The sequence below is a fragment of the Diuraphis noxia genome, unplaced genomic scaffold, assembly GCF_037042655.1.
Source record: "Diuraphis noxia isolate RWA-SAM2 unplaced genomic scaffold, SU_Dnox_SAM2 contig0004, whole genome shotgun sequence".
Classification (NCBI taxonomy): Eukaryota; Metazoa; Arthropoda; class Insecta; order Hemiptera; family Aphididae; genus Diuraphis; species Diuraphis noxia.
The window spans coordinates 63,523,308-63,549,896 of record NW_028301714.1 but is presented as its reverse complement, the minus strand read 5'-3'; the positions used below and the strand labels follow the sequence as shown (position 1 = coordinate 63,549,896).

General features: G+C 32.6%; 2 protein-coding genes and 1 long non-coding RNA gene across 7 annotated transcripts; 1 reads left to right on the top strand and 2 right to left on the bottom strand.

Moving 5' to 3' along the window:
* Positions 1 to 1,000: 1,000 nt before the first annotated feature.
* On the top strand, positions 1,001 to 20,964 carry LOC107163004 (pancreatic lipase-related protein 2-like). Of its 4 annotated transcripts, none has more exons than XM_089226395.1 (7): positions 1,001 to 1,111; positions 5,592 to 5,742; positions 9,552 to 9,691; positions 12,723 to 12,986; positions 18,447 to 18,632; positions 19,875 to 20,040; positions 20,671 to 20,964. In XM_089226395.1, exons 1-7 carry the CDS (start codon positions 1,102 to 1,104, stop codon positions 20,726 to 20,728), a joined length of 975 nt encoding a protein of 324 aa, XP_089082521.1. In that variant the 5' UTR covers positions 1,001 to 1,101; the 3' UTR covers positions 20,729 to 20,964. The 4 variants fall into 4 exon arrangements, 3 of the variants coding, with proteins under 3 accessions (XP_089082521.1, XP_089082520.1, XP_089082522.1); XR_016191506.1 differs by lacking the exons at positions 1,001 to 1,111; positions 20,671 to 20,964 and adding exons at positions 2,135 to 2,240; positions 19,654 to 19,783 and having other exon boundaries at positions 19,875 to 20,009; XM_089226394.1 differs by lacking the exon at positions 1,001 to 1,111 and adding an exon at positions 2,135 to 2,240.
* LOC149056333 (uncharacterized) lies at positions 15,321 to 17,360 on the bottom strand. 2 transcript variants are annotated; one of them, XR_016191769.1, is made up of 3 exons: positions 16,976 to 17,360; positions 16,424 to 16,497; positions 15,321 to 15,588 (listed from the first exon to the last, which is right to left on the bottom strand). It is a non-coding gene; the product is annotated as an uncharacterized LOC149056333 (long non-coding RNA). The 2 variants fall into 2 exon arrangements; XR_016191770.1 differs by having other exon boundaries at positions 15,321 to 15,577.
* Positions 20,965 to 24,732: 3,768 nt separating the features above from the next.
* LOC149056332 (uncharacterized) lies at positions 24,733 to 25,355 on the bottom strand. The gene is made up of 2 exons (XM_089227061.1): positions 25,244 to 25,355; positions 24,733 to 25,124 (listed from the first exon to the last, which is right to left on the bottom strand). Exons 1-2 carry the CDS (start codon positions 25,353 to 25,355, stop codon positions 24,733 to 24,735), a joined length of 504 nt encoding a protein of 167 aa, XP_089083187.1.
* Between the last annotated feature and the right edge of the window lie 1,234 nt (positions 25,356 to 26,589).

Sequence of the window (26,589 nt, the reverse complement as noted above, 5' to 3'; positions counted from 1 at the left end):
AATTACAGTAAGCGCTCCATGGGAGAGAAAAGTTAACTACCGTATCGCTGCCGGATTCCTCATTGCCTGTTGAATTTTAAATTTTCTATTTTCAGTTTTGTGTAATAAATAATAATTACAAAAGAATTATTCTTTTTACTAATTTAATTTTACAATTTTATATTATTTCCCAAACATTTAAGATTTTATTGGAGTCTGCTTTCAAGCTGTACAAGTATAACAGTAATAATATATTATAAATTATAATGTAAGTTATATAGATTTTATTATTTTATTATAATTATCAAGCTATATAAAACAACCAATATATTTATTTATGAACTAATTAATTTATACACTTTTTACATTTATGTACTACCTACTTATTACCTTCCTTATCATGATTTAACTAATTTTGACAACTTTTTTTTAGTTCGGCGCTGTTTTTTATTTGCTTGATTTATACAAAATAACAAAGTTTTGTTTGCGATTGCGACTAAGTAGTAGTAGTAAGTACTTAAAGTATATTTATATGTATCTTAAATCGTGGAATAGAATCTATAATTCCAATATTCCATACCTATTACCCTACTAATATGGCCATATGGCATATACCATAAATTCAAATTATTAAATATTTAGTGTGATAAACTGATAATTAGTTCGAGATTTAAATTGTGATAGTAGGGGGCGCTAGCGTCGTTTTCCTCAGCTGTGAGTCAATCTCATCTTCATACTTTAATCATTTCGGTATAGGTCGATGGGCAACCTGTATATCTTAAATCGTGCTTGCAACATCAATCAGTCCGCCACGAAATAAAAACAATTCAAGTGGAGAGGCGAGGGTCGCTTCTATAATATTCTATGGTTATAACCTAATTACAACTTATACGATTAAAACGTAAACAAATAATAAACCGTTTGTTGAAAAAAAAATCGTTCGTAACAACACTCCTAAACCACCAGGTAATCATTTACAACTTCAACACTAAACCACCAGAGATCGACCACCGAGCAGTATCGCTTCGATAGTAAGTTCTATACTGTTCTATGGTATTTATAATATAACAGTATCGCCTTACCTTCACATCAATATTTTGCATTTAACAAGCATCGTCTAATATGGCGTTAGGTATGTATTGAATACATTTAAATATTTAATTACTATGGAAATATAGCAACACTCGGTACGGTCCATTTGTTGTATCATATTGTATACGTAGTAGTAGGACAGTGGTCATTAAAACCATGTCTAAATTATTAGCAAATATGCAATTATAATTTATTTGTGAGTGGTTCAATAAATTAATAAGTATTAAAATCAGTTGATCCTGCATGGCGTCGAGTGATACAGAGCAAATGTTTGAGAATTTCTGTGACAATGTTATGCTGTAGCACGTAAAATTTATCCCAATAACTCGATGATATGATGCATTTTAATGCATTCTAGAACTTCTGAAAATTCGCATATGGTCACAAATGTTTGATGATTACGACGTTATATAAAAAAAAAAAAAAAAAATAGGCTCAATTACTGAAATGTTTACATTTAATATTTACATTAATGTTATGTAATGTGTGAAAAATGCAGTTGTTGACGCTGGTTTAGGTATTATGGTATATTATAATATTATGACCGACACTATGCAAGCTTACAGCTCTAACAGCTACCTAATTTATATATTTTATTCGGTTTGGTCAAAAGGGCCGTAGTTTGATCATTATATTCTGATTAGCCATAAGGGCCACGCATTCATTTATATTATATTCGTTTCAGTCACAAGGGCTGCTATTCATTATGTTATATTTCCAACTATACTATTGTGTTGCTGTGATTTTATATATTTGTAAATTTATAATTGTTGATATAGTGTATTATACGGCAACTAATTATCCACCTGAAACGTGTTACCATTTTATTATTAATTATCTGTAAACACACTCACACCTAACACACCACCACACCACATAGCTCGCTAGTATTTGCGCGGCGAACCCAACCAATTCTATTTGAGCTATAACACATATACACAAATCGGTCGGTGTGTAAGTACCTATATTAGGACACGAAATATATACGGTGACGCGCACGCGTAACATTACTGCTCGCTCCCGACCCGCACATTTTGGTGACCTCGACGTGATCCTATTATAGTTTAAACAGCAGTGAACTTATATCGATATTAATATTAATACTAATATAACAGTTACCTTCACATCAATATTTTGCATTTAAAAAGCATCGTCCAATATGGCGTTAGGTATGTATTGAATACATTTAAATATTTAATTACTATGGAAATATAGCAACATTTGGTACGGTCTATTTGATGTATTATATTGTATACGTAGTAGTAAGACAGTGAACATTAAAACCATGTCTAAATTATCACCAAATATGCGAGAATACATGCAATTATAATTTATTTGCGAGTGGTTCAATAAATTAATAAGTATTAAAAACTAGTTGATCCTGCATGGCGTTGAGTGAGACAGGGCAAATGTTTGAGAATTTCTGTGAAAATGTTATGCCGTAGCACGTAAAATTTATTCCAATAACTCGATGATATGATGCATTTTAATGCATTCTAGAACTTCTGAAAATTCGCATGTGGCCACGAAAAAAAGCGGGTAAGTCGTGGATGTCACTCTGCTGTATAGTAGGTTACAAGTGGGATACTGTAATGGGTGGAATTAAATCTGAATCCAATGTTATTACAGAATTGTATACGAAAAACGATTCTAAGTGAAGACGGTTTATCTGTCTAGGATATATTATGGATTATTAAAAATTTTCAAATCTTAGATATAAAAGGAACATTTTTTATGAATTTCTAGCATAAAATAATTTGCGAATTTTCGTGATTTTTACACATGTTGTCGAAATTTAAACTTTGAATGCTTGCAAAAAAAAAATAGTGCTAATATATTTCTTTTATTTTTCACCTGCTATTGTAAAAATATGTTAGGAGACTTGTGTTTAATTTTTAAAATCTAAGATTTAAAAAGAAAAACTTTTATGAATTTTCTAGCTTAAAATAATTTGCGAATTTTCGTGATTTTTACGTATGTTGTCAAAATTAAAATTTGAATGTTGTAAAAAAAATTGTGATTATGTATTTCTTTTATTTTTCAACTGCTATTATAAAAATATGTTAGGAGCCTTGTATTACATTTTATTACATTTTATTACCTTGTATTACATTTTCAGCTTTTCTGCCAAACAAATAAATTTTTATCGATATTAATTTAAAAAAAAACTAATAATGACCTAAAATTACAAATACCTATGAATAGTTCAACTTAAGTCAAAATTTTTGAAAATTGCATGGTGGATAGAATATACTTCATTTGTTTTAAAGTTACATCAAAAACCAAAATCTATTTTGTCGAAAACTGATTGTGCGTAAAATTTCCCGTTTTTCCCTTAATTTTTAGTCTGTTTTTCTCGATTATTTAGAAAAGTACTTAGAATTTTTTACTTTTGACCACCCAAAGTACCAACTATAGATTCACTTTCTGATCGAACGAGGTACTGAAGTCAAAAATTGAAGCACTTTTACTGCCCCAAAACGTGATGACAGACAAAAAAAAAACACATCATGGTAAAATCAATGCATTCATCGCTCCGCTCAGAATCAAAAAAAAAATATGCTAATTTTACTGAAATGTTTACATTACATTCGTAATGTGTGAAAAATGCAGTTGTTGACGCTAGTACGAGATTATGGTATATTATATTATGACCGACACTCACACACACACACACCTTTGCCTTAACCTAACCGTTGACCTTGGCTTGAAAAACTTGGGTATTGCCCCCTTTTTAATGTTAAGCGATATTTGGTATTTATTAAAGGGTGCCAATTTCATATTTTGACAAATACTCGAAATTTTTTAATATGTTCTCTATATTTTCTTCTACATTTACAGTTTTATAAATGGGAGAACAGTTTATTATTTTTAAATAATTTCTACCAATTAATGGCGGTCCTCCGTTTTTTATTACGTAAATACACGTATTAAAAGACTTTTTCAAATATTTAGCATTTACTATTATTTTTTCTATTGGGCTTATGTCATTTCCGACGTGATTGCGTAGTGAAATATTGTTTGGTAATAAAGTTAAATTTTATATCTTTGTTTTCAATTAATACATTGATAATGTACGCTTTTACTTTATTTCGAAAGTTATTTTCAATCATATTGGAAAAAGTGTCAGATAAATTGTACGCGATTGCGTCATCATGAATATTTTCATTCGAGCTATTACATAAATTTTCGAAAAAGAATTTATTGTGTGAGCGGTTATCATATTTTGGTTTATTATTCTTAGTTTTACACGTAGGTGCCAAATGACCTGATATTCCAAATATTACAACTGTAGTCCTTGTATCGGCATTATTTTGTGTGTGGTCTAATCGACCGCATGTTCCACATTTTGATTTTTCCGTGATTGACAGCTTGGCTGATTTTGATCCCTGACTTTGTTTTTTATATTTGAAGTCAGCTTCTTCCTTTATCCATCCTTGCAGCAGAAATTTCCATAAGGTGCGAATACGTGATGCTTATTTTTGAAGCATCTTCCTCTAGTAATCAATCTTGAATTGGTCCCGCGTTCATACCCACAACAAAAATGTCACGGATTACAATTTGTAATTTCGTTGAAAAATTACATTTTGATGCCAGATTCTTTACTCTTGCTCCCCATTCAGCTACAGTTTCGTTTGGTTTCTGCTTTGCGTTGTAAAATGCGTGTCTTGATGCGAAGTATGATTTCACTGGCTTGTAATAATTGTTTAACAAATCTAATAGTGTGTCATATGTCTGAACGTCTGGTTTGGCTGGAACGCATAAACTGAATAATATTTTGTGAACTTCCTCACTAATTGAAGATAGTAGTATAGCTCTCTTCTGGACTTCGTTATTTATTCTATTAGCAACGAAAAAATGTGTAAGTCTTGATTCAAATATTGTTATGTTGTTTCCAGATTCAAATGTTGCCGGTGAACCTATTATATTATAGAATTGAGTTATATTTTTGTTGTCCTCACCCATTTTATAAATATTCTAATTTAATACGAGATGAGTTTAAAAATTTTCTACGTCACCAATTTCAAATTTGTTGGATCGTTACATTAATATGAATGCAGCAATTAAACGTTAATTAGTATAACTTCAGTTTATAGGTATAAATGATTATAATGTGTTTATTGTAGAAAAAACATACGTTAAACTGAATGTCGTGCGAGGCCCATACGTCGCGTATGGTAGGACAATCCTCCACCATATATATATATAAACATTCTATAATATACATTATCATGATTTATAAATATTAAAAAAAGATCTTGGGGAGGATCTATCCCTCTTACTCTCTCCCCCAACTCGTTTGACAGCCACTGAAGTAATGCTCGATACTGTTTTAAAGTGGCGACCTTCCGCAGTTTGTTATTAACTCGACGGATAGGATTACCGATTACGTGATTGTATTTGTCGTGGTCAGGTTATTATTTTATTTTCCGTCGATAGAAGTTTGACGGATTCGTAAAAATATTACATTTTAAAGTATCAAAGCATAATAATTATTAATGTACTTAATTGTTTTGCAGCGACTTACAGTACGGCCACAGTGTTTCTTGTGTGGTCGTTGTGCTTTTCGAGCACGCAGTGCGCTGAAAACCATGAGAAAGTCGGAATTTGTACGTTTATTGTACATTCTGTGTGTCCCGACCCTTTGATAAATTTGTACTTGTACACCAGGTGAATATAAAGTATATTATGAAATGAATCATTATATAAATATGTTTTTTTATTTAAATAAATAAGCCTCGGCGTCTATGGCTATTGGCATACAAGGAGGTTAAGATTAACAATTTTTAAGGATACAATATGTACATATTACATAAAAAAGAACAGATTATAAACTATTTATTATGGGGGGGGGGGGGGTAACAAAAAAATTAATATTTCAACACTCCCTTTTTTTCCCTGCATATGACGTAGATTTATTGGTAAAAACAAAACTAAATAAACATTAAATTAACAAAGTAACAAGGACTAGAGTAGATTGACTTACAATAAACTAATAAATTTAACAATAACAAAGATAATAGTAATTAAAGCTCATAATATATTTAAAGGCGAACATTGGTCTTAGACAGCCAATCTATTGCTTCGTCATCGCCCTTGTGAAGTCCCTCAGTTCCTAGCGCTATTTATGTCGTACACAGGAAGATTCACTAATTTATTGATTTTCTGTAAAAATTTAACAGTTGAGAGATGTCTTCGAGCCGCCGGGGGGGGGGGGGGTTATGTTCCAAAGGACTGGAAGCCACTGTAGGTTGGTAGCCCGGACACAGCCTGTAATGATTCGCGTAGTATTATTCAGCTGGGTGTCAACCTTCTTTGCATGTACACTTCTCTCCCAAACGGGGGCGCAATACTCCGCGACGCTGTATACTAAGGCTAGGGCTGATATGCGTAGTACATTTGCTCGGAAGCCCAAGCTTGTTCCGGCTAGATTACTAATAATATTATTCCTTGTTTTCAGTTTATTTTTTACATCTTCAAGGTGTTGGTTGTAGGTTAATGTTCTGTCCAGTTTGATCCCTAGATATTTTGGAGCATCGTCACTCATTAGTTTGGTTCCCTGAACTATCAAGTTAAGTTTTCTGTTAGCATCTCTGTTAGCAGCTCATGTGGAACGCTATGGATGTGGTTTTATTAGGGTTAAGAGTGAGGAACAAGATTTGAAATATTTCTGTACTCTTACTCGGTCTTCGTTTAAAATATCCTCAACCTTTTCAAATGGTTCTGCTTGAGCTGCTAACCCCACGTCATCCGCGTACATAAATTTGCGTGACGAGGTATTTGTGATATCCGCTGTGTAGGCATTAAACAGGATGGGAGAGAGTTCTGAGCCCTGAGGAAGACCATTTTGAAGGAATTTGTATTTGCTTACCTTTCCATTTAGGTGAACTTTAAATTTTCTGTCTGACAATATATATTGTTAATTAGTCGCAATGATATTTTAAATCGTAGGATTTTGGCTAACTTCAAAAGTAAACCTAGTTTCCACACTGTATCGTAGGCACAAGACAGGTCTAGGAAAACAGCTCCCGTTTTTAGTTTCTTTTGAAACCCGTTTTCTATAAACGTCGTCAGTGATAGTACTTGTTCACTGCAGCTTCTTCCCTGTCTAAAACCCACCTGTTCTGCTGGCAAGAGTTCTTCGATATTCGTTTGGATCCTTTCTAGTAGTACTCTTTCAAATAATTCGTAGACAACGGATAGCAGTGAGATCGGTCTGTAGCTTTTTGGGTCATCATCAAGCTTACCAGGTTTTAATATTGCAACTACTTTAGCTTCCTGCTATTGTTTTGGCAATGTATTATTATTTTTTTACTGATGAAAAAAGTCTTGCTAGCCAAAATTTCCCTTTAATCATAGGGCCCATATGTTTGAGGAATTCCGAAAGTATACCATCTTCACATGCTGCTTTACCGTTTTTTAGAAGTCATAGGGCATCCTCCACTTCCTCCACTCCAAAGTCATTCATATTTTTGGATTTTTCTGCACATAATTGAAGCTCTTCCTTTTAATCAGCACTCACCTTCATCTTATCGAGTTTTTTGGGTTTTTATATTAGCGGTCTTACGAAGAATGGTTGAGATAGAGTTTGATGAGACTTTTCTACCTTTCCATGAGGTTTGAGCTGCCCTAGTTTCTTTAGTAGAGACCAACTTTCCCTACTCGAATGGGTGAAGACCATTTCATTCATAGCCAGTGCCCATCTGTTCCTTCGCTCCTCGTCAAGTAGGACGATGAGTTTGTCGGCATTCATTTCATTTCCATCCCTTTCATATTCTTTTAGTAACTCTTCGAATTCATTAGTCCAGCAGGGGGTATAGTTATGTCTATGGCCTCTAGGTATCGATTTCTTCGCAGCTTTCCTTATTAGGTTGATGAATCTGCCATAGTTGTCCGGTATAGGGTCAATTCGATTGATATTATCATCAACATATTTTGAATATTCTGGCATTGCTGCTTTACGTAGGTTGCAGCGAGGTTTGTCTATGGTTGGGATTATAAGACCGATGGTCACGGTGGTTGGCAATGGCTAGCTTCTTGGGAAAGGGTTTTTAAATTCTCTGTTTACGGTTAGAGATAGGCCATTAGAGTCCTCCGACACGAAACAGAGATCTAGCGATGTCATCGTACCCCATCTACCAGATTTAAAATTGCCTCCTTGTTTGGAATCGTAGATCAGTATAAGGTGGTTAATTGCTACCCAGTCCGAAAGTCTTTCACCATCTTCATTGTCGGTGGAGTATCCCCACTCAGTATTGTGAGAGTTAAAATATCCTATATATATTACAGGATGTTCACTGACTGGCAAAACGGTAGCAGTCCACATGCTGGGAGGAGGTTTGTCAACGTTGAAGATGGTGAGGTTACTAATGCGGATACCAACCGTATGTTCGTTACCAGGCACTTGTTCAATGTCTAGGAACAATGTCTTTTGGCTTACATATGTTGCCAACCCGTGTTTATTAAGGCCAATGTGAGATACCAGATACCAGATCATAAACATTTATTTTTAGGCGGTATGTTTCACCATCAGGTATGTGGGTCTCTTGTAACACCAATACATCCATGTCACCAAATCTTTTCCCCAAAATGTCAGCCTTGGCTCGAGTCAAGCCATCCACAAACCTGAGCTATCTTGAAATTGTTCTCTACCGTTCTAGTACCTGCAGTTTCACAGCGTGGCTGATTGTCATGTATTTTTTTGGATTTTTTGTACATTTTTTTGTTGATTTTGTTTTTTCATTTTTTCACGTGTGTTCCACGTTCGTCAGTTGAGTAACCCTGAGAAGAGCTTTTTTCACCAATAAGGCCGGGAGGTTTTTCAACGTTCGACCACCTGGTTTGTGCTGTTTGGCTTCGTGTTGTCATACTTGTTTTATATTCAGATTTCCGGGTATTAACGACACTACTAGACAGGGGGGACCAATTTAAGGTACAGCAAACACTCCCTCTTAAATTCAAACTAGTTATGCTTGTACCAACGGGTTGACCCCCCCCCCCCCCGCCCAAATACACCACTGACTCTGAGGGTGAATGATAAAATTTTTTTCCGGGTACTTTCAAAATAATCGCGATAGACTAAAGAAAATAATCAAATTCAAAAAAACGAGAACGTTTAAGACTATTAGTTTAAAAATTAGAAATTTAATATAGTTTGGAATACATTTAAAAATATATTTCTATACCACATGTATATTGATTGCATTGATAAGTGGCGTTTAGATATAATAATTTATTATACGGCACATTGGTTAAATTTGATTTAAAACCGTTGTAAGCACTCCCTAGAAACACTTATAATATTGTATTAATGATATTATTATTGAGTAATAATTATTTTTCGATAGGGTTCTTTTAGTAAAACGTGTACTAAGCAATTCACGGACCCCATACCCCAAATTATCTTGATATTATATAGGTAGGTATAAAATATTAATATAAGTTTTTTTTTTTTTTGTAAAATCTATGTTTTTTTGCAGAGAGAACCAATACAACCCTCAATTGGTCACAGTCGAAAATATTACCGAATCATACTATGTCAAGTCTCTCCCAAATAAGTTCATCTTACATGGTTTCAACAGTAATATGATGCTAGAAATGCTTCAATCCATAAAAGACGGTAAATGTTTTGTTACTCATCACGTGTTGTTTTTCGATATTGATGTAGATTGTAACAAACCATACTAATATTGTAACATTAACATATGGTCTAAATTTACGAAAAATTGATTTAAAAGTTTTACATCAATTTTATAATAATAATAACAATCAAACCACACACCGTTGTGTACCATATAATACATTTTCAAAATTAAAACGTGTATTGGCTTAGTGTGATCCAATGTGGTTTAGTCTAGAAACGTGTTAAGAATTTTTGAAAACGATCGGAGAAAACACCATCTTATTACTTAAATATTATTTTACAATATCTGCAGAGCACAATGTTCTTACAATATAAATGTATTTATACATAAAATATATCACACGCAATTTACTATATAAAAATGCATATCCTAAATATTTTTGGTGCAATTTCCAATTTTCTTCCTTTGTCTTTTTTACGTTAGACCAATAAATTTGAAAATCCGCACAAACCGCTGCGTTATTGTATACATTCTACGCTCATATAAAAGTTAGCAGACGTTACATTGTACCAAAACAGTTATTATCTTGTACTAAAAACGGACACAACACATTTTTTTTTTTGTCTCTTATGGCTTCAACTATTATTATGGTTATATTTTATCAGCCAACTTTTTCTAAAATTGAATCCTAGTCATAAAAAAATCATAAATTCATTGACTGTATTATGTTTTACGAGGTTAGACTTAATTAATATGAATAGAAATGTATAGACTGCTTCTGTGTTTTTTTGTTGAGTTCATGAAGCTGTATGGCTTGATTATTGAGTATATATTATCCAATTTAAGATATCTTCTTGACATTTGATCAAATTGCGACTGATAGCAGTGCATTTTTGAGCCAAACATTTGATGATAAGGTGGTGGTTGGTGAAGTGCATGTGTTTTATTCTAACTGGGCTGCTCAATGGTCATATAGGCGATATCTGTGATATGTGGTTTATCATTACGAACAAAATATTTGTAGATAGGGATAGAAAGGAAATTAAAATAATGATTTATAAGAATTATTTTAAATAATCCATACATTAATTAAATAAAAAAAAAAAAACCAATTAGCTCGGCGGTGGGCAGGTTAGAGAAGCTAATTCAGCCGTCGTGACTGACCATTGGGAGTCGGGACGTAAGTCCAACACATCTCGTTTAAACAATATGGTCATATATTATTACCAATATATTTAGTGATATAAATACAGTATAATATTAATAATAAAAAAATGTTTATTAATGAAATACATTTTTCACAACGATATTACATTGATTTTATATTACCAATCAAAAGAAATCTCTATATGATTCTGTAATGTAAGTAAAATCAATCTGTAATTTCCGAGTATTGATTAATTAAATTATGTAATCGTTAATATTCATGATATGCAATGGTTACGTTTCTATACTGAATGAGTTTTACCTCTTATAAAACCGAGAGTATACCTGATTGCGTAAAATATTATGATATTATCTTTTGATGTGAATTAGAGGTGCACAAGAATTGATTTCTTGAAATTTAATAAATTTGAATTGATCGATTTCCAGTAGAAATATCATTATAACGAGTTCAAATCAATTTTCAGAAGTATTTTTCCATTGGTAAAGGGATCGGTAGGATTGACGAAAAAAACATACTTTTAGCTATATTATAAAACACACGCTCTATGAAACGTTCACTCGTGTGACTTAAAGTAAATACAAGTCATGGGTAGTGAGTGGTATGCGCATAATATGACACATGAATAATATTATAAATAATAATTTACTACACACATAATCACATGTCACACAACCATTGCTTCAAATTTTTCCTACATTCAATTACCAAAATATATTCACCACCATTAATCCCTTTAACAAAGATCAATATTTTTTTTCAAACAAATTTTTTCAAGGAATTATAATAATTTTTCATGCATCTATATTGTGAATTGAATTGATTTGTGTGTATGATGTGGTGTAGTCGGGAACACACGCACACCAACAATAATTTATGCTACATGTTTACACCGCAGTCACATCACGCACATACGAGCTATAAATATTCTCCATAAGAAGCTCCTTAAATATACGAACCATCACCAATCCCCGATTATCAACTTTTTTTCCGAATTATTTATTTCTAGAAATTAAAAAATGAATAATTATGCTTCTTGATAGTTTATATTTATTTTATCCTCCGAATAATTAATGTTGTTGAAAATTTAAGAATTTATTTCACAACTACACTATATGTTTTTAAAAGTTTAATAAATCTCAGAAAATATGAAAGCAACGTTCTTTTTTAAAAATACGTGTTTACCCTAACAAAATGTCAGTAATCAAGTTATGAGGTTATACTGTATAAAAATAGCAGACTTGTTGAATAGCTTGTCATATTTTACTTGACAAATAATTGACTATTTTAATAACATTCATAATCAGTAGATTGACATAATTTAAAATTACTAGAAAATCTATGGTTAAAAATGGATGTTTAAACAAATAAAATAATAAAATATATTATTCTAAATCTTAAATAATTGTATTATTGTAATGTTCATCACGGTAATGTACGTATTTTGCATATATAGAACGCCGTGCTATAATGATTTAGAAACAATAATAATTTATTATTATTATATTATCATTATAATAAATCATCGTGTACAAAAATAAAAATTCCTCTAATTTCTCTGTTCAAAATCACCTAACTTTTTTAAAATGAATTCATATTCAATTTCATATTTTTTTATTTTTTATAATTATTTATTTTTTTAAATTTGAACTCTCCATAACCATTTTTAGTACCTACATTTTCCTGTAAAAACGAACGAATTCTCTGCAGGAGTTTTAAGAGCATCGATGAGTTGAATTTTTTATTATCTATACATTGAAAATATGTCATCTAACAATAATATAATAATGGCTACGCGCGTTTTTTCACTTAATTTTGCCAATGGGCGTTGTTCCGGTATCACATTACAAGACATGATTTATCATTGTGAGGTGATATTAATTTTTTATTTTTGTCTACAGAATACCTAATGCAGGCAAACGTCAACGTCTGGATGATCGATTACCGCGAAGTCGCGCCCGGGCCCCATGCGTGTTATTTCGCTGCGGTGTTCAACCTGCCGGCGGTAGGGAAGTGCAGTGCCCAGTTCGTGCGTAAAATCATTGAGCTGTCCGAGGTGGAATTGCCCGAAGAGGTGATGCACGTGATTGGGTTCAGTCTAGGAGGCCAATTAGCCAGTCAGATATCCAAAAACCTTAATCCCATCAAGTTGCCGAGAATCACGGGTGAGCGATTAATTAATATTGTAATATAGTTATAATGATCCGATCGTTGTAATCATTTAGTGCTTGTGTACATGTTTTTAATTACGGACATCGATGACGGTACTTATCATATTGTTACTGAGTTAAACCGAATAGATAATTTTTGTTTTGCGAATTTGATATTTTTAAGGAATTTATGCACAAGATATCAAATGAATTACCTCACGTATGGTAATGACACTGAAAAGTGTAACAAGAAAACTTGCGATGCGACGCCTAACGGCGAAAACAGGTATAGGGACACTATCGTAGATAACACTCTACCGTATCGCAGTATCATTTTCATTGTATTATACCACAGAACCATATAGAATAGACACTCGATCAGCAGCTGTGCGGGTTTACGTATCCCTACGGTATGAAGTATTGGACTCTTAAAATTGTACCGTATCCGTAATCTTATAGGATGTTGGCAACGTGTATCCCTCTTTGTCACGAAATTTTAAAAACGGATACAACGCAATGGCCAGGCGGCATTAACCACCTGTATCTATATCCCGTAATCCGTAGTTGATTGCGCCACGACTGCTCCTGCACTGAGGTTGACACCCGTGACTCGCACCTCTCCGGAATAGATATCAAACTAATAAAATACAACCTTTTAGTTATATCATATATAATGTAATATATTGATAGCTCACCGATTGAAGTGTTTACAATACAAATAAAAAAGACCTATACATTACATAATAATGAGCAATAAAATGAGGGAGAATATGTGCCGATGATGCGGAGCTGCAAAAGGTGTCGATATGGTGCTGAACTACAAGCGTTTACGGTAATGGTGAGCTGCTACTTGTAGACGGAAGCCAACAATAATGGTGCTCCCACGACGAGCTGTCAAATAGATTGCCAAGATCACACGTCGAACTGACGGGGAATACAGCCGGTATAGCTTGAGCTGCACGTAGTTGTTAATAAGAAAAACCAACTGAACAAAATAAGAAAGACACCGAACATGTGCTTTTTGAGCTGATCATAAAGACATAGTTTTTAATATCACAGAGGAACATGCATATCATGTATCGGCAACGGTTATATGAAAAGAAAAAGAAGCGCCTTTTCAAAACCAATGGCGACGACGCCACTAGCGTCGGCGCAGACGACGGCGACAGCTCTGTCAGTGTCGCCAACATTCCGAGCTGGAAGTCGTGGCGAGCGATGGGGCGCGAACAGTAGTTTTGGCGTTTTCATATGTTATTAGTGTCATTACATATTAATTTATTATTCAATTTTTTTTGTGATTAATACGTATTTAATTTATTTAACCAATAAGGCAATAACTATAGTTATCTATAATTTATAGACTATACTACTATAGGTTTAATTAAAAACGAAAAATTATCAAAAATACATGTCCCAAATAAAACAATTTTTTTAATAATTAAATTTAAAATATTAAAGAGTTAAGCCCTTCCAAAATGTTGACCCTAGTTACATCTATGATGTTTAATGGTATTAAAAAAATACTTACTACCGTGTTCAAGGCCACAGTCACCCGATTTTGCCAATACACACAGTGTCGTACCCCTGATTATACCGGACACTACCGCACCGTATTATCGTCAAACCAGTGATACCGCCGCGTATAACACGCCACTGGCCGCGTATCATTTTATTATTGTAATACGCGTGACATTACCTCAGATAATACACCCCGTACCGTTGTTATCATCAACGTTTCATTTTACACGTGATACCATTGAGTCATCGTCACCATTGCCGTATCAATCATTTATACTGTCATCCCGGACATTGAAATAACGGAGTGTCAACACCATGATTAAAGATATATTGGTTGCCGAACGACGGATGATAAGAAGACCGTCAAATGTTCTTATCAAAAGTACTGTGACCTTTGTCGCTATCTAGTGTATATTTCCGATTTTTTTTGTAGATACTTAAGACTTTAAGAGTCAACAATCCCGATATTATTAATTATTATTTTATATTATAATAATATAATATAAAATCAATGGTAATAATAATAGCTAATAATTAATAAGTAATAATTATTAATTACTAATTACTAATTGGTAATACTCCGATCAATAATTTAAGTTATGATGATCATAACTCAACAGTATACAAGGTATTGTCAGTTAAACAGGAAAAAATAATTAAATAACTATAATGTAATATGTACAAAATACAGTTACCTGCGTGGCTGCGTGGCTACGTATAGACTACAGCCAGTACAGGCACAAACACATAATTTAAATTTTAAATATTTCAGTCAGTTGGGTGGTGCTGCTGAGTGTCTGCCCACAAATGTTAAATTCTGTTACTTTATATTATATTAACTATCAAATTTGCTCATTGTACATAATGTTGTATAGATTGTAAATTACTTAAATAAATAAGAATAAAAAAAAAAAATATTTCAGTCAAACAGAAAAACAATAAAAATTAATATATTTTCAAAGGTTTGTAAGTGTTATTTATAATTCTATAATCTACTTATGTTACTACTTTTGTTTCTTGGTTTTTCAGCCAACTATACTGCCTCATTCACATTGTAATGTACATTACACATATATCAGTTAAAACTTCTGTAAATACACTATTACATATTAACTAATTAACATATATTCATATACAAAATATGATAAAATATGATATACAAAATACAATATACCTAAATTATTTATATTCATATTAAATATTATTAATTAATGTACATGTTTGTATGGTATAAATTAGTGCTGAGCATTATTTTGACCAATCCAGATTACGGATTACAATTAATTAATCCGAATTTCGGATCAATCCGTTTTATCCGGATTTCGGATTTTGTTAAAAATGTAGCCCCTATAATTTCTTGTACATTACAGATTTGCTCTGAGGAACATTGAAGTTAAAAAAAAGCGAGTAAATGGGTACCGCTCTGCTGTACATTAGGTGCTGTATGGATCACTATTATATATTATATAAGTGTTAAATTTGAATGCAATGATAGGTATCATTGTATAGGAAAAACGATTCTGAACAAAGATGATTTGTCAGCCTAGGTCCTAGGATAAGCTATATTATTACATTTAAATTGTAATATATTAATTTATTTTGACACAAATAATTTATTTTTCAATTAGAAATAAGATATATTTTAGTCCGTAACTATAATATTGCACACAGGTGATAGAGATAGTACAATTTTATGAATTTTCAACTACAAAATAATTTGCAAATATTCATGATTTTGATATATTATAATTTAATAGTAGTTTAAAATATATTAAATTATTATTATTAAGTTTATCATTAAATTTGAATGCATACAAATTATAAATTACAAAGTATAACTAATATTGTAACTTATATAATATGTTGAATACATTAAAATAATTAAATTTATGGGCCATATTAGTAATATCAATACACCCCAATAAAATAATTACCTTTTTTTTTGGTTTATCAAGAGAAAGTCCATCACTTATATTGTGTTTGGTTCGCATGTGATTCCATAATGTGCCTGGTATAAAAATATAAATACAAATTATTCACAATTACAAGTTGGTATTTAAAATAATACTTAATGGACAACTACTTAAACAAGAATAGTAAAACATTTTTTTTTAAAAGTCATCTGCACACATAATCGATTATTTAACTTAATCATTAAGATGTTGCTTTTATTTAATATTTATAAAAAAAAAATTAATTGAGCAATTTTTCCAAAACAAATGTATTTTTTGTATTAGCCATTAGGTCATCAATTTATGTTATTTATATATAAGTTAAGAGTTTAAAAAAATTCAAAATTAATAATTTAAAAGCAATAAACAATAATTAATTTACTCAAAAATACGTGCAAATGGTATTTGGTAATTAATAATTATTAAATAAAAGTCATATATTATAGATATTTAAATTATTGTTTTAGATATCTAGATTAAAATCTTTTCATTTTTATTATACCTATTACATATTATTATGTTATCATAATTTACCTGTACTGCCTGAAGTTTTGAATGCTTTTCCACAGACATTGCAAAATACTAAGTGCTTGTTATGTTCTTCAATACCTTTGGTAAAACTTGTCCAAACTTGAGACATTTTTAAAAAAGGTAAAGGGTAAACGATATGTCGATACGTAATACGTACTAACACTACTAAGTACTAACTACTAAGTACTAACGTAATAAAAAATTACTGAGCTGTAACTTGTAAGGAGTAACTAGTAACTATCGAGTATCGAGTACAGACTACAACAAACTAAAGATTACAGAACAGAACAGTGAGTACTGAAAATAAATAACATTGCCTGTTATTAAATATTAATAAAAGGTACAATTGATATCTGATAATACTTTGTAGTTTGTAGAACGCGACACAATATTTATTTATATCACTTCTGAACAATAGAACAATAACATTACACACGCGATAATAGAAATAACCCATATGAAGAATTACAAGATTAAATACTTGGAATTTTCACTCTAAATGATGATAATGTTTATATTAGTGTTAATTTATATTTTATATACAGTTAATATAAACATCTAAACTACAATATTATATTGTAAATATTAATAAATTAGATTGGTATTTTAATCCGGATTGGATTTTTAATCCGGATTAAACAGATTGTTACTTTTGTTTCAATCCGGATCAATCCGGATCGGTAATCCGGATACGGGATGATCCGGATATTCTGCTCAGCACTAGTATAAATTGTATTCAATTGGATACTGTAGAGTATAGTTTTAAATGTTCAACACCGGATGCGCTAGTAGTCAGAGTACTTTGATAAGAACTTATGAATGTCAATTAATATTGAATTATTATTACTCGTTCGGCAACCAGTATATCTTTAATCATGCTCAACACCAGCACACCAACGCGACGGCAGCAGCGCATAACAACCAACCACTAACCGTGAGTAATTTTCATATTGTAATTGTGAATGGGAAAATATAATTGTACCGCGAATTATATTATATTCAACGCATTATTATGTTATGCAATTCTTTTGTTTATATCCATATCAACTTTTATATATTGTATAAATAATTCATATTGTGTTTATCTAAATAGAATATCATAATTAATACCAGAGGGATTTGTTGTTAATTATAGTGCTTTGTAAAATGACTAAATATACCTAAACCAATCTACATATTACAATAGATACCATGGTATAGAAACTATGGAATATCTTTAACTACAGTAATTTTGAATAACTTAACTATAGAAATATTATATAATATTTTCTATGTGTAATACGGGAATAATATTACTACATTTAAAAATATATTAGTTCGACGAATATAGGTGGCTAGCTTATCATAAAATATTAAATAATATAACAAACCATCACGAAAAAAAAAAAAAAAAAATAATATTTTCTTTTCTTGTCGATTGAAACTTAAATCACAAAATATATATAGTGATCAATTTGTATTGTTTTTCTTTTAGGACTGGATCCAGCCTTGCCGTTGTTCTACAGCTCACACCTTAACAGAAGACTGAGTAGCAACGATGCTGATTTTGTGGATGTGATACACACGGACGCAATGATCGATGGCCAGTTGGCGCCATGCGGTGACGTAGACTTTTATGTTAATGGTGGATTATCACAACCGGCCTGCCACAACAGCTCAAGTGAGTGTTTATTAATAATGTGTAAAGGATGATTTTCCGACATTTTTTCTTTATACCTTGGATAATACTTCGGATAAAATCGCATAATATTATTAAGAGAACGTCAAACATGCACTCCGCGTGTGACAACTTTACTCCCTCTGTAGGTATTTATAGTAGAATTACTAAAATTCCAAGAATAAAAGAACTTTATCTATGCTGCAGTAGCATAGCGTATTAATTTTTTGATATCACTAATCCATAGTTTTAATAACTAACAGGGCAATGGCTTCAAATACGAATTTATTTTACTCATATTAATACTAAATTAATTAAGTAAAATATTAAAGTAATAAATGTTTATTCTGAGCCACCCGTCGAGACCATTGGTGTATTGCAGCGTTTCCCAAACCATGGGTCGGGAAATTTTTTTGATGCGTCCCGACTCTCGGTTACGATTACAGTTATTTTAATCGTAAATTGATAGATAGTATAAATAACTAGTATTGTAGAATAAATGATGTAAAGTTATTATGATTATGGAATTTTTTTTATCTTATCGTTAAATGTGCTAATGACTATTGACTAGTCGATATTCACACTAAATTTTCTATTATACTAATTTTTTGTATTTTTTTATAATTTATTTTATTTATTTATTAATTAAGTTATTATTATTCAGTATATTGTTGATAAAATGGATTATAGTAAAAATCTTATTTATTTAAGACATACTTTTTTTTTAAGGGGGTGGGGTCGCGTACCTAATAAAGATTAAATGTATGGGTCGTCATTGCAAAAAGGTTGGGAAACGCTGGTGTAGGGTATAGGTGACATGAGTAGGATATAGGTAATATTTTCCCTCCAAAACCACTGTTACAGTAAAAAAAAAAATCACTATTTTCCATATATTTAGCAAAGAACGTTTTTTTTTTTAGAGACATCATAATATAGTATATTATTTGATTTCCCTTTATTAATTTAAGTACAACACATACACTGTATATTAGTATTAAATATGTATTATTTTAAACGCTGTTAGAAGTCGAAATACGTAGATACTAGACAAATGACTTCGACAAACTGTTAAAAATCAAATTGAATTTACTTTCAAAACTGAATGACGAGAAAAGTGTATTGCAATTAATGAATAAACATCAGATCGTACAACAGTAAGTTAAGCCTCTAAACATCAGATGTTTCTAAAAATAATGCAGTAAATATTTATTTATTATTTTTGACTGCACATGTATATTTCATTAGGTCAGTTCAGTTGTGATCATCATATAGCTCCGACATACTTCGCCGAGAGCATCAGATCGAAAACGGGATTCTGGGCTTGGCCGTGTCCGAGTACGTTTGACTACTTAACTGGCAAGTGTCCACGGCAAGGTGACCTTGAGTTGATGGGAGAGTGGGTGAATCACACGTGAGTTTGTCATAGTTTTTGCGTCACAATATTTGGCGCTTCTCATTAATTTCATATTATGCACATAGTTTATTAGTAATAATGTATTGTTTGACACCCCCCCCCCCCCCATCTCCTCCCATCAAATACGTAATCGTACTAAAGTAGCTGCTATAATTATGTCATATTGTTTTGTAATTTTAACGTAGACTAATCCTAATGCAGATAGCGGAGCAGTTTTGAATATCATTACATTAATTGTAATTTACTAACGATTAATTTTTTTCTAAATCATTTGATTTATTGGGATGGTTACGGTTTTAAAATAATCTTTTAATCAAAATAAAATCCAATCATAGGTTTGTAATACATAGACACGATTTTTATGGACCTATTTCTGAATGTGGATATATCACTATTGTAAAAGCGATAGGTTTTAGGTTAAAATATATGCCCTTCAAAGATACCAGTAATAATAATAATATTTCTCACCACACGAAGTCCGTATGAATAGATAATATTATTATGTTGCATCATATTTCGATTAAATATTTATTGCGATTCTTAAAGAGTTGCTCCAATCGAATCGCCCATTAAAATGTTTTCGTGTGTACCTTTGTGGTTATTATTATTTTTAAATTTTTGTTTTAGTGCCAGAGGTCAATACGTATTGCACACGAACAGTGAACCACCGTACGCACAAGGTTGAATGTAAGTGGTGAACACCAGAAACTTTGAAGGAGAGCCGTGTTCTTCCATCAGATCATACTGTTATAATGGCGTTCGAATAAACCACGCAACTCACACGTCACTGAAACACTAAAATAATTATTATGCCATAGCGTTTTATTGAATATTTTACTAACTATTTATTTTTTAATTTTAATATTATATGTAGTCCTAGTTAATAACAGACACAATACAATAATAATGTAATATACTATATGATACAATGTCGTTGCGTTTCGGATTATAGAACTTGGTAATATATAATATAATATTGCAATATCCAAAAAGACATTGTGCGTGCCAAAGGTGGTTTTAATGTATTTTATTTAGTAGTGCAAGACAATATATAGACACCCACTCACCAACCCCCCCCCCCTTCACCATAGAAATTGAACATTAAAATTAAACATTGCGGTCAGCACATGCTCAACTAAGACCACCCACCCCCCTAACATTGGTGGTGTAGTGCACCAAAAACATTATACTCAAACCGCCTCTGGTGCGTGCTCATATGGTCGAGTGGTAGTGATCGGTATGAAATATTTGGGGAATAACAAAAATAGGAAATTGAACCTTTATAAAAAATAAAAACGGTTGAAAGCTTAAAAACTTCAAAGATGAACTCATAAGTTGAAGGTCTATAATTTTAAAATACCAAGGCACTTTTTTTAAGCGTATGATATTTAAATTTAGACAAAAACCGATAGTTTAAGAAAAAACACCTCTTAATTAAAATTCAAACAAGGAACGCCCTCCACAGAATTGGATGAGCTCAGATTCTCGCTTTTAAATTATCATCGATCATCACTGAAAAGTAAAAATTCTTATCCTTTATATTACGATCATCGACAGATGATGTTATTATATATGATATACTAGTGCATACTAGTTGCGTTCCAAATTTTATTTAATAGGTATACATATTGTTTCCGGAACAGAAATATCAAAAAAATCAGTTAATAACCTGCCGTAGGTTGATGACCGACTAATTGCGTTCCAAAAATGTATACTAAAAATCGATATTTTTTTAATGTACTCTGTTAATATACGATTATGTTAACTATAATTAAACAAATAAATTTAGGAATGTGCTCATTATTATACTTAAACACTCTATAATTATTTGAATAACCTATTTGAAACACACCATAATGTAATTTTGGTTAGTAGTTACATATAAATATAACATATTGGTACTAGAAATAAAGGTAAGTTTACGGTTATCAACAGAATATATGATCAACATATAAGATAACCATATATAGTCATACCTAATAAATTAAATATAAATTAAACATACATTAAATATTCATGTTGTAGGTATATTAAATTAACAAAACCAATTAAAAAAAAAAAAATTAACAATTCAAAACGTAGTGAACAATTTTAATGTTATGTATTATTTTATAAATAACTATTTAACATATTTATTTTACGCTTGACCTATATAGGTACATTATTTACCTATCGAATGAATATTATTAAATATCTAAATAAATATTAAGTAATCTAATATACAATTTAAAATATTATTAATAATAATAAAAAAAAGGCGGGTAAGTCGTGGATGTCGCTCTGCTGTACAGTAGGTTACAAGTGGATTACTGTAATGGATGGAATTAAATTTGAATCCAATGATATTATATCATTGTATACGAAAAACGATTCTGAGCGAAGACGGTTTATCTGTTTAGGATATATTATAGTTTATTAAAAATTTTCAAATCTTAGATATAAAAGGAAATTTTTTTAGGAATTTCTAGCATAAAATAATTTATGAATTTTCGTGATTTTTACGTATGTTTGTCAAAATTCAAACTTTGAATCCTTGTAAAAAAAAAAAATGTGACTATGAATTAATTTTATTTCTCAAATGCCATTGTTAAAATGTGTTAGAAGCCTTGTATTAAATTTTCAAGCTTTTCTACTGAACAAATAAATTTTTATCGATATTTATAGAAAAAAAACTAAAAAAGTTGAAAAATTAAAATGTCAGTAAACAGCTCAAAACAAATCTAAATTTTTTGAAAATTTTATCAAATATAGAAATTGCCTATATAAACATTCAGTGAACATTTCAAGTATCTATGGTCATTTGTTTTTAAATTACATCAAAAACCAAAATCGATTTTGTCGAAAAATTAGTGTGCGTTTAATTTCCGTTTTTCCCTTAATTTTTAGTTTGTTTTTCTCGATTATTTAGAAAAGTATTAAGAATTTTTCACTTTTGACCCCCCAAAGTACCAATTAGATTCACTTTCTGATCGAACGAGGTACTGAAGTCAAAAATCGAAGCACTTTTACTGCCCCAAAACGTCATGACAGACACACAAAAAAAAAAAAACACATCATGGTATCAATACATCGCTCCTCCCAGAATCTAAAATATTTTTAATTATATAACCATAATTTTACTAAATTATTTAATCAATAAGGATAATATTAATAATAATATTACGTTTACGACACAAGTTAACGGTGGAATATATGCCTGTAAAATATACTTTTTTTTTGGACGCTTGTTATATAGGGTCAAAGACACTATGTTTTATTAGTCCAATGAGTTTTTCTTACTCGCGAAAATGGGAACTCGCCCTGTATCATAAATGAATAACCATTCACCACTGAGGACCTGTGACTGAATCCTTTTTATATTTTTTTATTATGTGTGTTGGGCTACAAGTGTATGAAAACTTTTTTTTTTTTACATAGGAATCAGTGGCTAGGGGTGGGACAGACGTTAGTCATTTAACCCCCCAGTCACCATCATTTATTGAGATAAAATAACATCGCGTTTTGGCCGTGATCTGGGACATTTCGCGTACCTCACAATTCTAGGCATACATCGTGTTTGAGGGGCTCTATCCCATCTATTTTTCACGTTTAGTGTACATTTTATCTTAACTTCTATACTACTACTACTATTCTTTATTGTCGCTCTCGTTCCTCCTCTTCTTTCCGTTTCCAAATCGTCGTTATATGTGTACGTCTTGCATCCCAGTTTGCTTCTGAGATTAGCATAATTTCCACCATGTTCTCCAGTGTGAGCTCGCTACCAACTGTCATCTCTATGTTTCTTCTTTGCGCATGAAAGGCATCGCACTCGAATAGTGTATGTTTGTCGTCATCGTTTGGATCCTCGCAGAACATGTATGCAGGTGATGCCAATTTCTCAAACCAGTGCAAATAGGATGAGAAACATCCGTGTCCTGTGAAGGCCTGCGTAAGGTGGTAATCCATCATTCCGTGTTTCCTTTCGTGCCATCTTCTTACACATGGTATCAGTCTAAATGTCCATCTTCTAGTATACATTTGGTCCCATCTCAATTGCCATTCTTGCATCATTCTATTCTTTGCTTCTTCTTTGTCCTCTGCCGTCGCCGTACTCCTTCTATACTCCGCCATGAGCTCTATCGAGGACAACCCTGACAGTACTTCTACTGCCGGTTTTGATACCGTTTTGTAGGCGGCAATAACTCTGAGCCCTATTTTCCTGTTGCTCCTATCTAACATAATCCAGCCTTTCTTTCCCATATGTCTGGCCCAGACCGAGGCACCATATAGCAAGATACTCTGCGGGACTGTGGCTAGGAGTTTCCTCCTGGCGACTCTTGAACCTCCAGTGTTCTGCATTATTCGCGGGAGTTTCCTTGTCACGTCGTCTGCTCTTTCAGTAACTCTGCGCGCGTGCTCCTCAAATTTAATTTTCCTGTCAAAATGCAGACCGAGGTATTTTACCGTGTCTCCAGAGTCGATGGAATGCCCCCGTATCATGATGCTTATTCGGTTATCTGTTCTCTTCCTTGTAAAAAGGATTGTCTCTGATTTTTGAATGGCTAGTTCTATACTATTTTCTTCCATCCATTGGATTACCTAACCTCGGTCGCGTTTTCTAGGAGTCGTTCTACTTTGGGCTTGCTCTTGGCCACTGCGGTAATCGCAACATCGTCAGCATGCGCGATCAATTTTACTCCTTCTGGCATCTCATGACGAAGAAGGCCGTCGTAAAGCACATTTCATATCGTCGGGCCTTGCGGAACGCCTGCTTGACAGTCTTTTTGTTTCCTCATTTCCCGCCGATTTGTATGTTAATCTTCTGTCGTGGAAGTAATTGTCTAGCATTTTGCACATATATGTTGGTAGCTTTTTCCCCGTAACTGCCTCCATGATTCCGGCCCAAGGTGACGAGTTGAACGCATTGCGATCATCGACTGTTATTAATTCAACCATGCAGCGCACGTTCTCACTGCTTTCGTCTACTATTGTCCTTAGCCTAGTAGCCGCGTCCACTGTTGACCGACCCTTGCGGAAGCCATATTGATTTGGGGTTAGGCGATTACCGTTTCTAAGAAATCCTTGATCCTTTTGACTAGGATCTTTTCAAGTAGTTTTTCCATGGCATACACAGTGGTCGGTACGACGATGGGTTGTCTAGTGGTTTCTTTCCTTTCCTCACCAATACTAGTCTGGCAACCTTTTTACTCCTTTGGGAAACTGGCCTGTTTGATACACTTATTGTAGACATCCAGCATAAGTCCAGGTCTTAGTCTCACGACTTCTCTTAGAATTTCATTAGGAACTCCGTCTATTCCCGGCGCTTTATTCATCTTTAGTCACCTCGTTTACTGCGTCAGCTCTATGATTGTTACAGAGGGAGCAGGGTTTTCTTCTGTTGCCAGACCGTCCCTTCTTTTTTCTAATGCGTGGGAAAGAGTCCTTCAATAATATTCTCTATCCTACCCGCTATGTCCATCCTTGGAATTGGTATTATTTTACACAGTTTCCACATTACTAATTTCTAGGGCTTTCCCCATGTATCCGACTCTATCATGCAGCAGAGTTCACATCACGAGTCATATTTTACCTTCTTAATAGCTTTTGTGAGCTCGAGTTTTGCCTGTCACAGAGCTTCTTTCTCTATCACGCACGCGTCCTCACCTGTGCGTCTTCGTTTCCGCGTGTAAACACGGCGTAAGTGGTTGCTTGTTTATCTGAGCTTTTTTATTTCCGGCGTCCACCAATACACGGATCTTCTGCTTGTACATATTTTTTTCTTCGGAGCTACTCCATCTAGTATTTCCGTGAGTGCGCGATTTAAAGCCTTTGCGCTATTATTTTTCGTGGTGCCAATATCGATGTTTCTTGTTTATTCGATTATCGTTTCTTCTTATCTATATTTGTGAGTTTTCGTGTTATGAGCTCTATTTGTGGTCTAGGGTCTGCCTCTGCATCTTTGATGTCGTACTCGATGTAGCTATGGTCGATACTTGCCAATGTTTGACTCTCGCGGCTAGGTTGCCTGAAGTCATCGTCACGTCAATATATGATTTCGAGTCATTTCTCTGCCATGTGGGTGTGTCTCCTTGGTTGCAGATTATTAATCGGAGCGAGCTCGTGAGATCGGACAGCGATTCTCCTTTATCGTCATTCACTCGGGATCCCCGTGCACGATGCTTCGCGTTAAAATCACCTGCTACGATTACGTCACTGGTCACGGTTCTTATGCTTATCTCTAATCTAGCCAACCAGTTTTGGTATTCTGTTAAGGTGCCTATTCTGCCAAGTTAATATGCAGGATTTTAATCATTGTACTAAAGATGTCGTGTTCGTTTATATATTATATAAAATTAATGTAGTGATATTATTTGAATAACAATTAAATCGGAATCCCAAGAGTCCAAGACTATTAATAAACAAGAATTATTTAACTTCCTGTTGTGATACCTACATATTCACACATATGTATACGTAGTAAAAACAATGAATAACAAAACAATATAATAAAAATCAATAAGTACCTATGTACAATATACCTACATACTAAAAAAAATATGCTAGGTT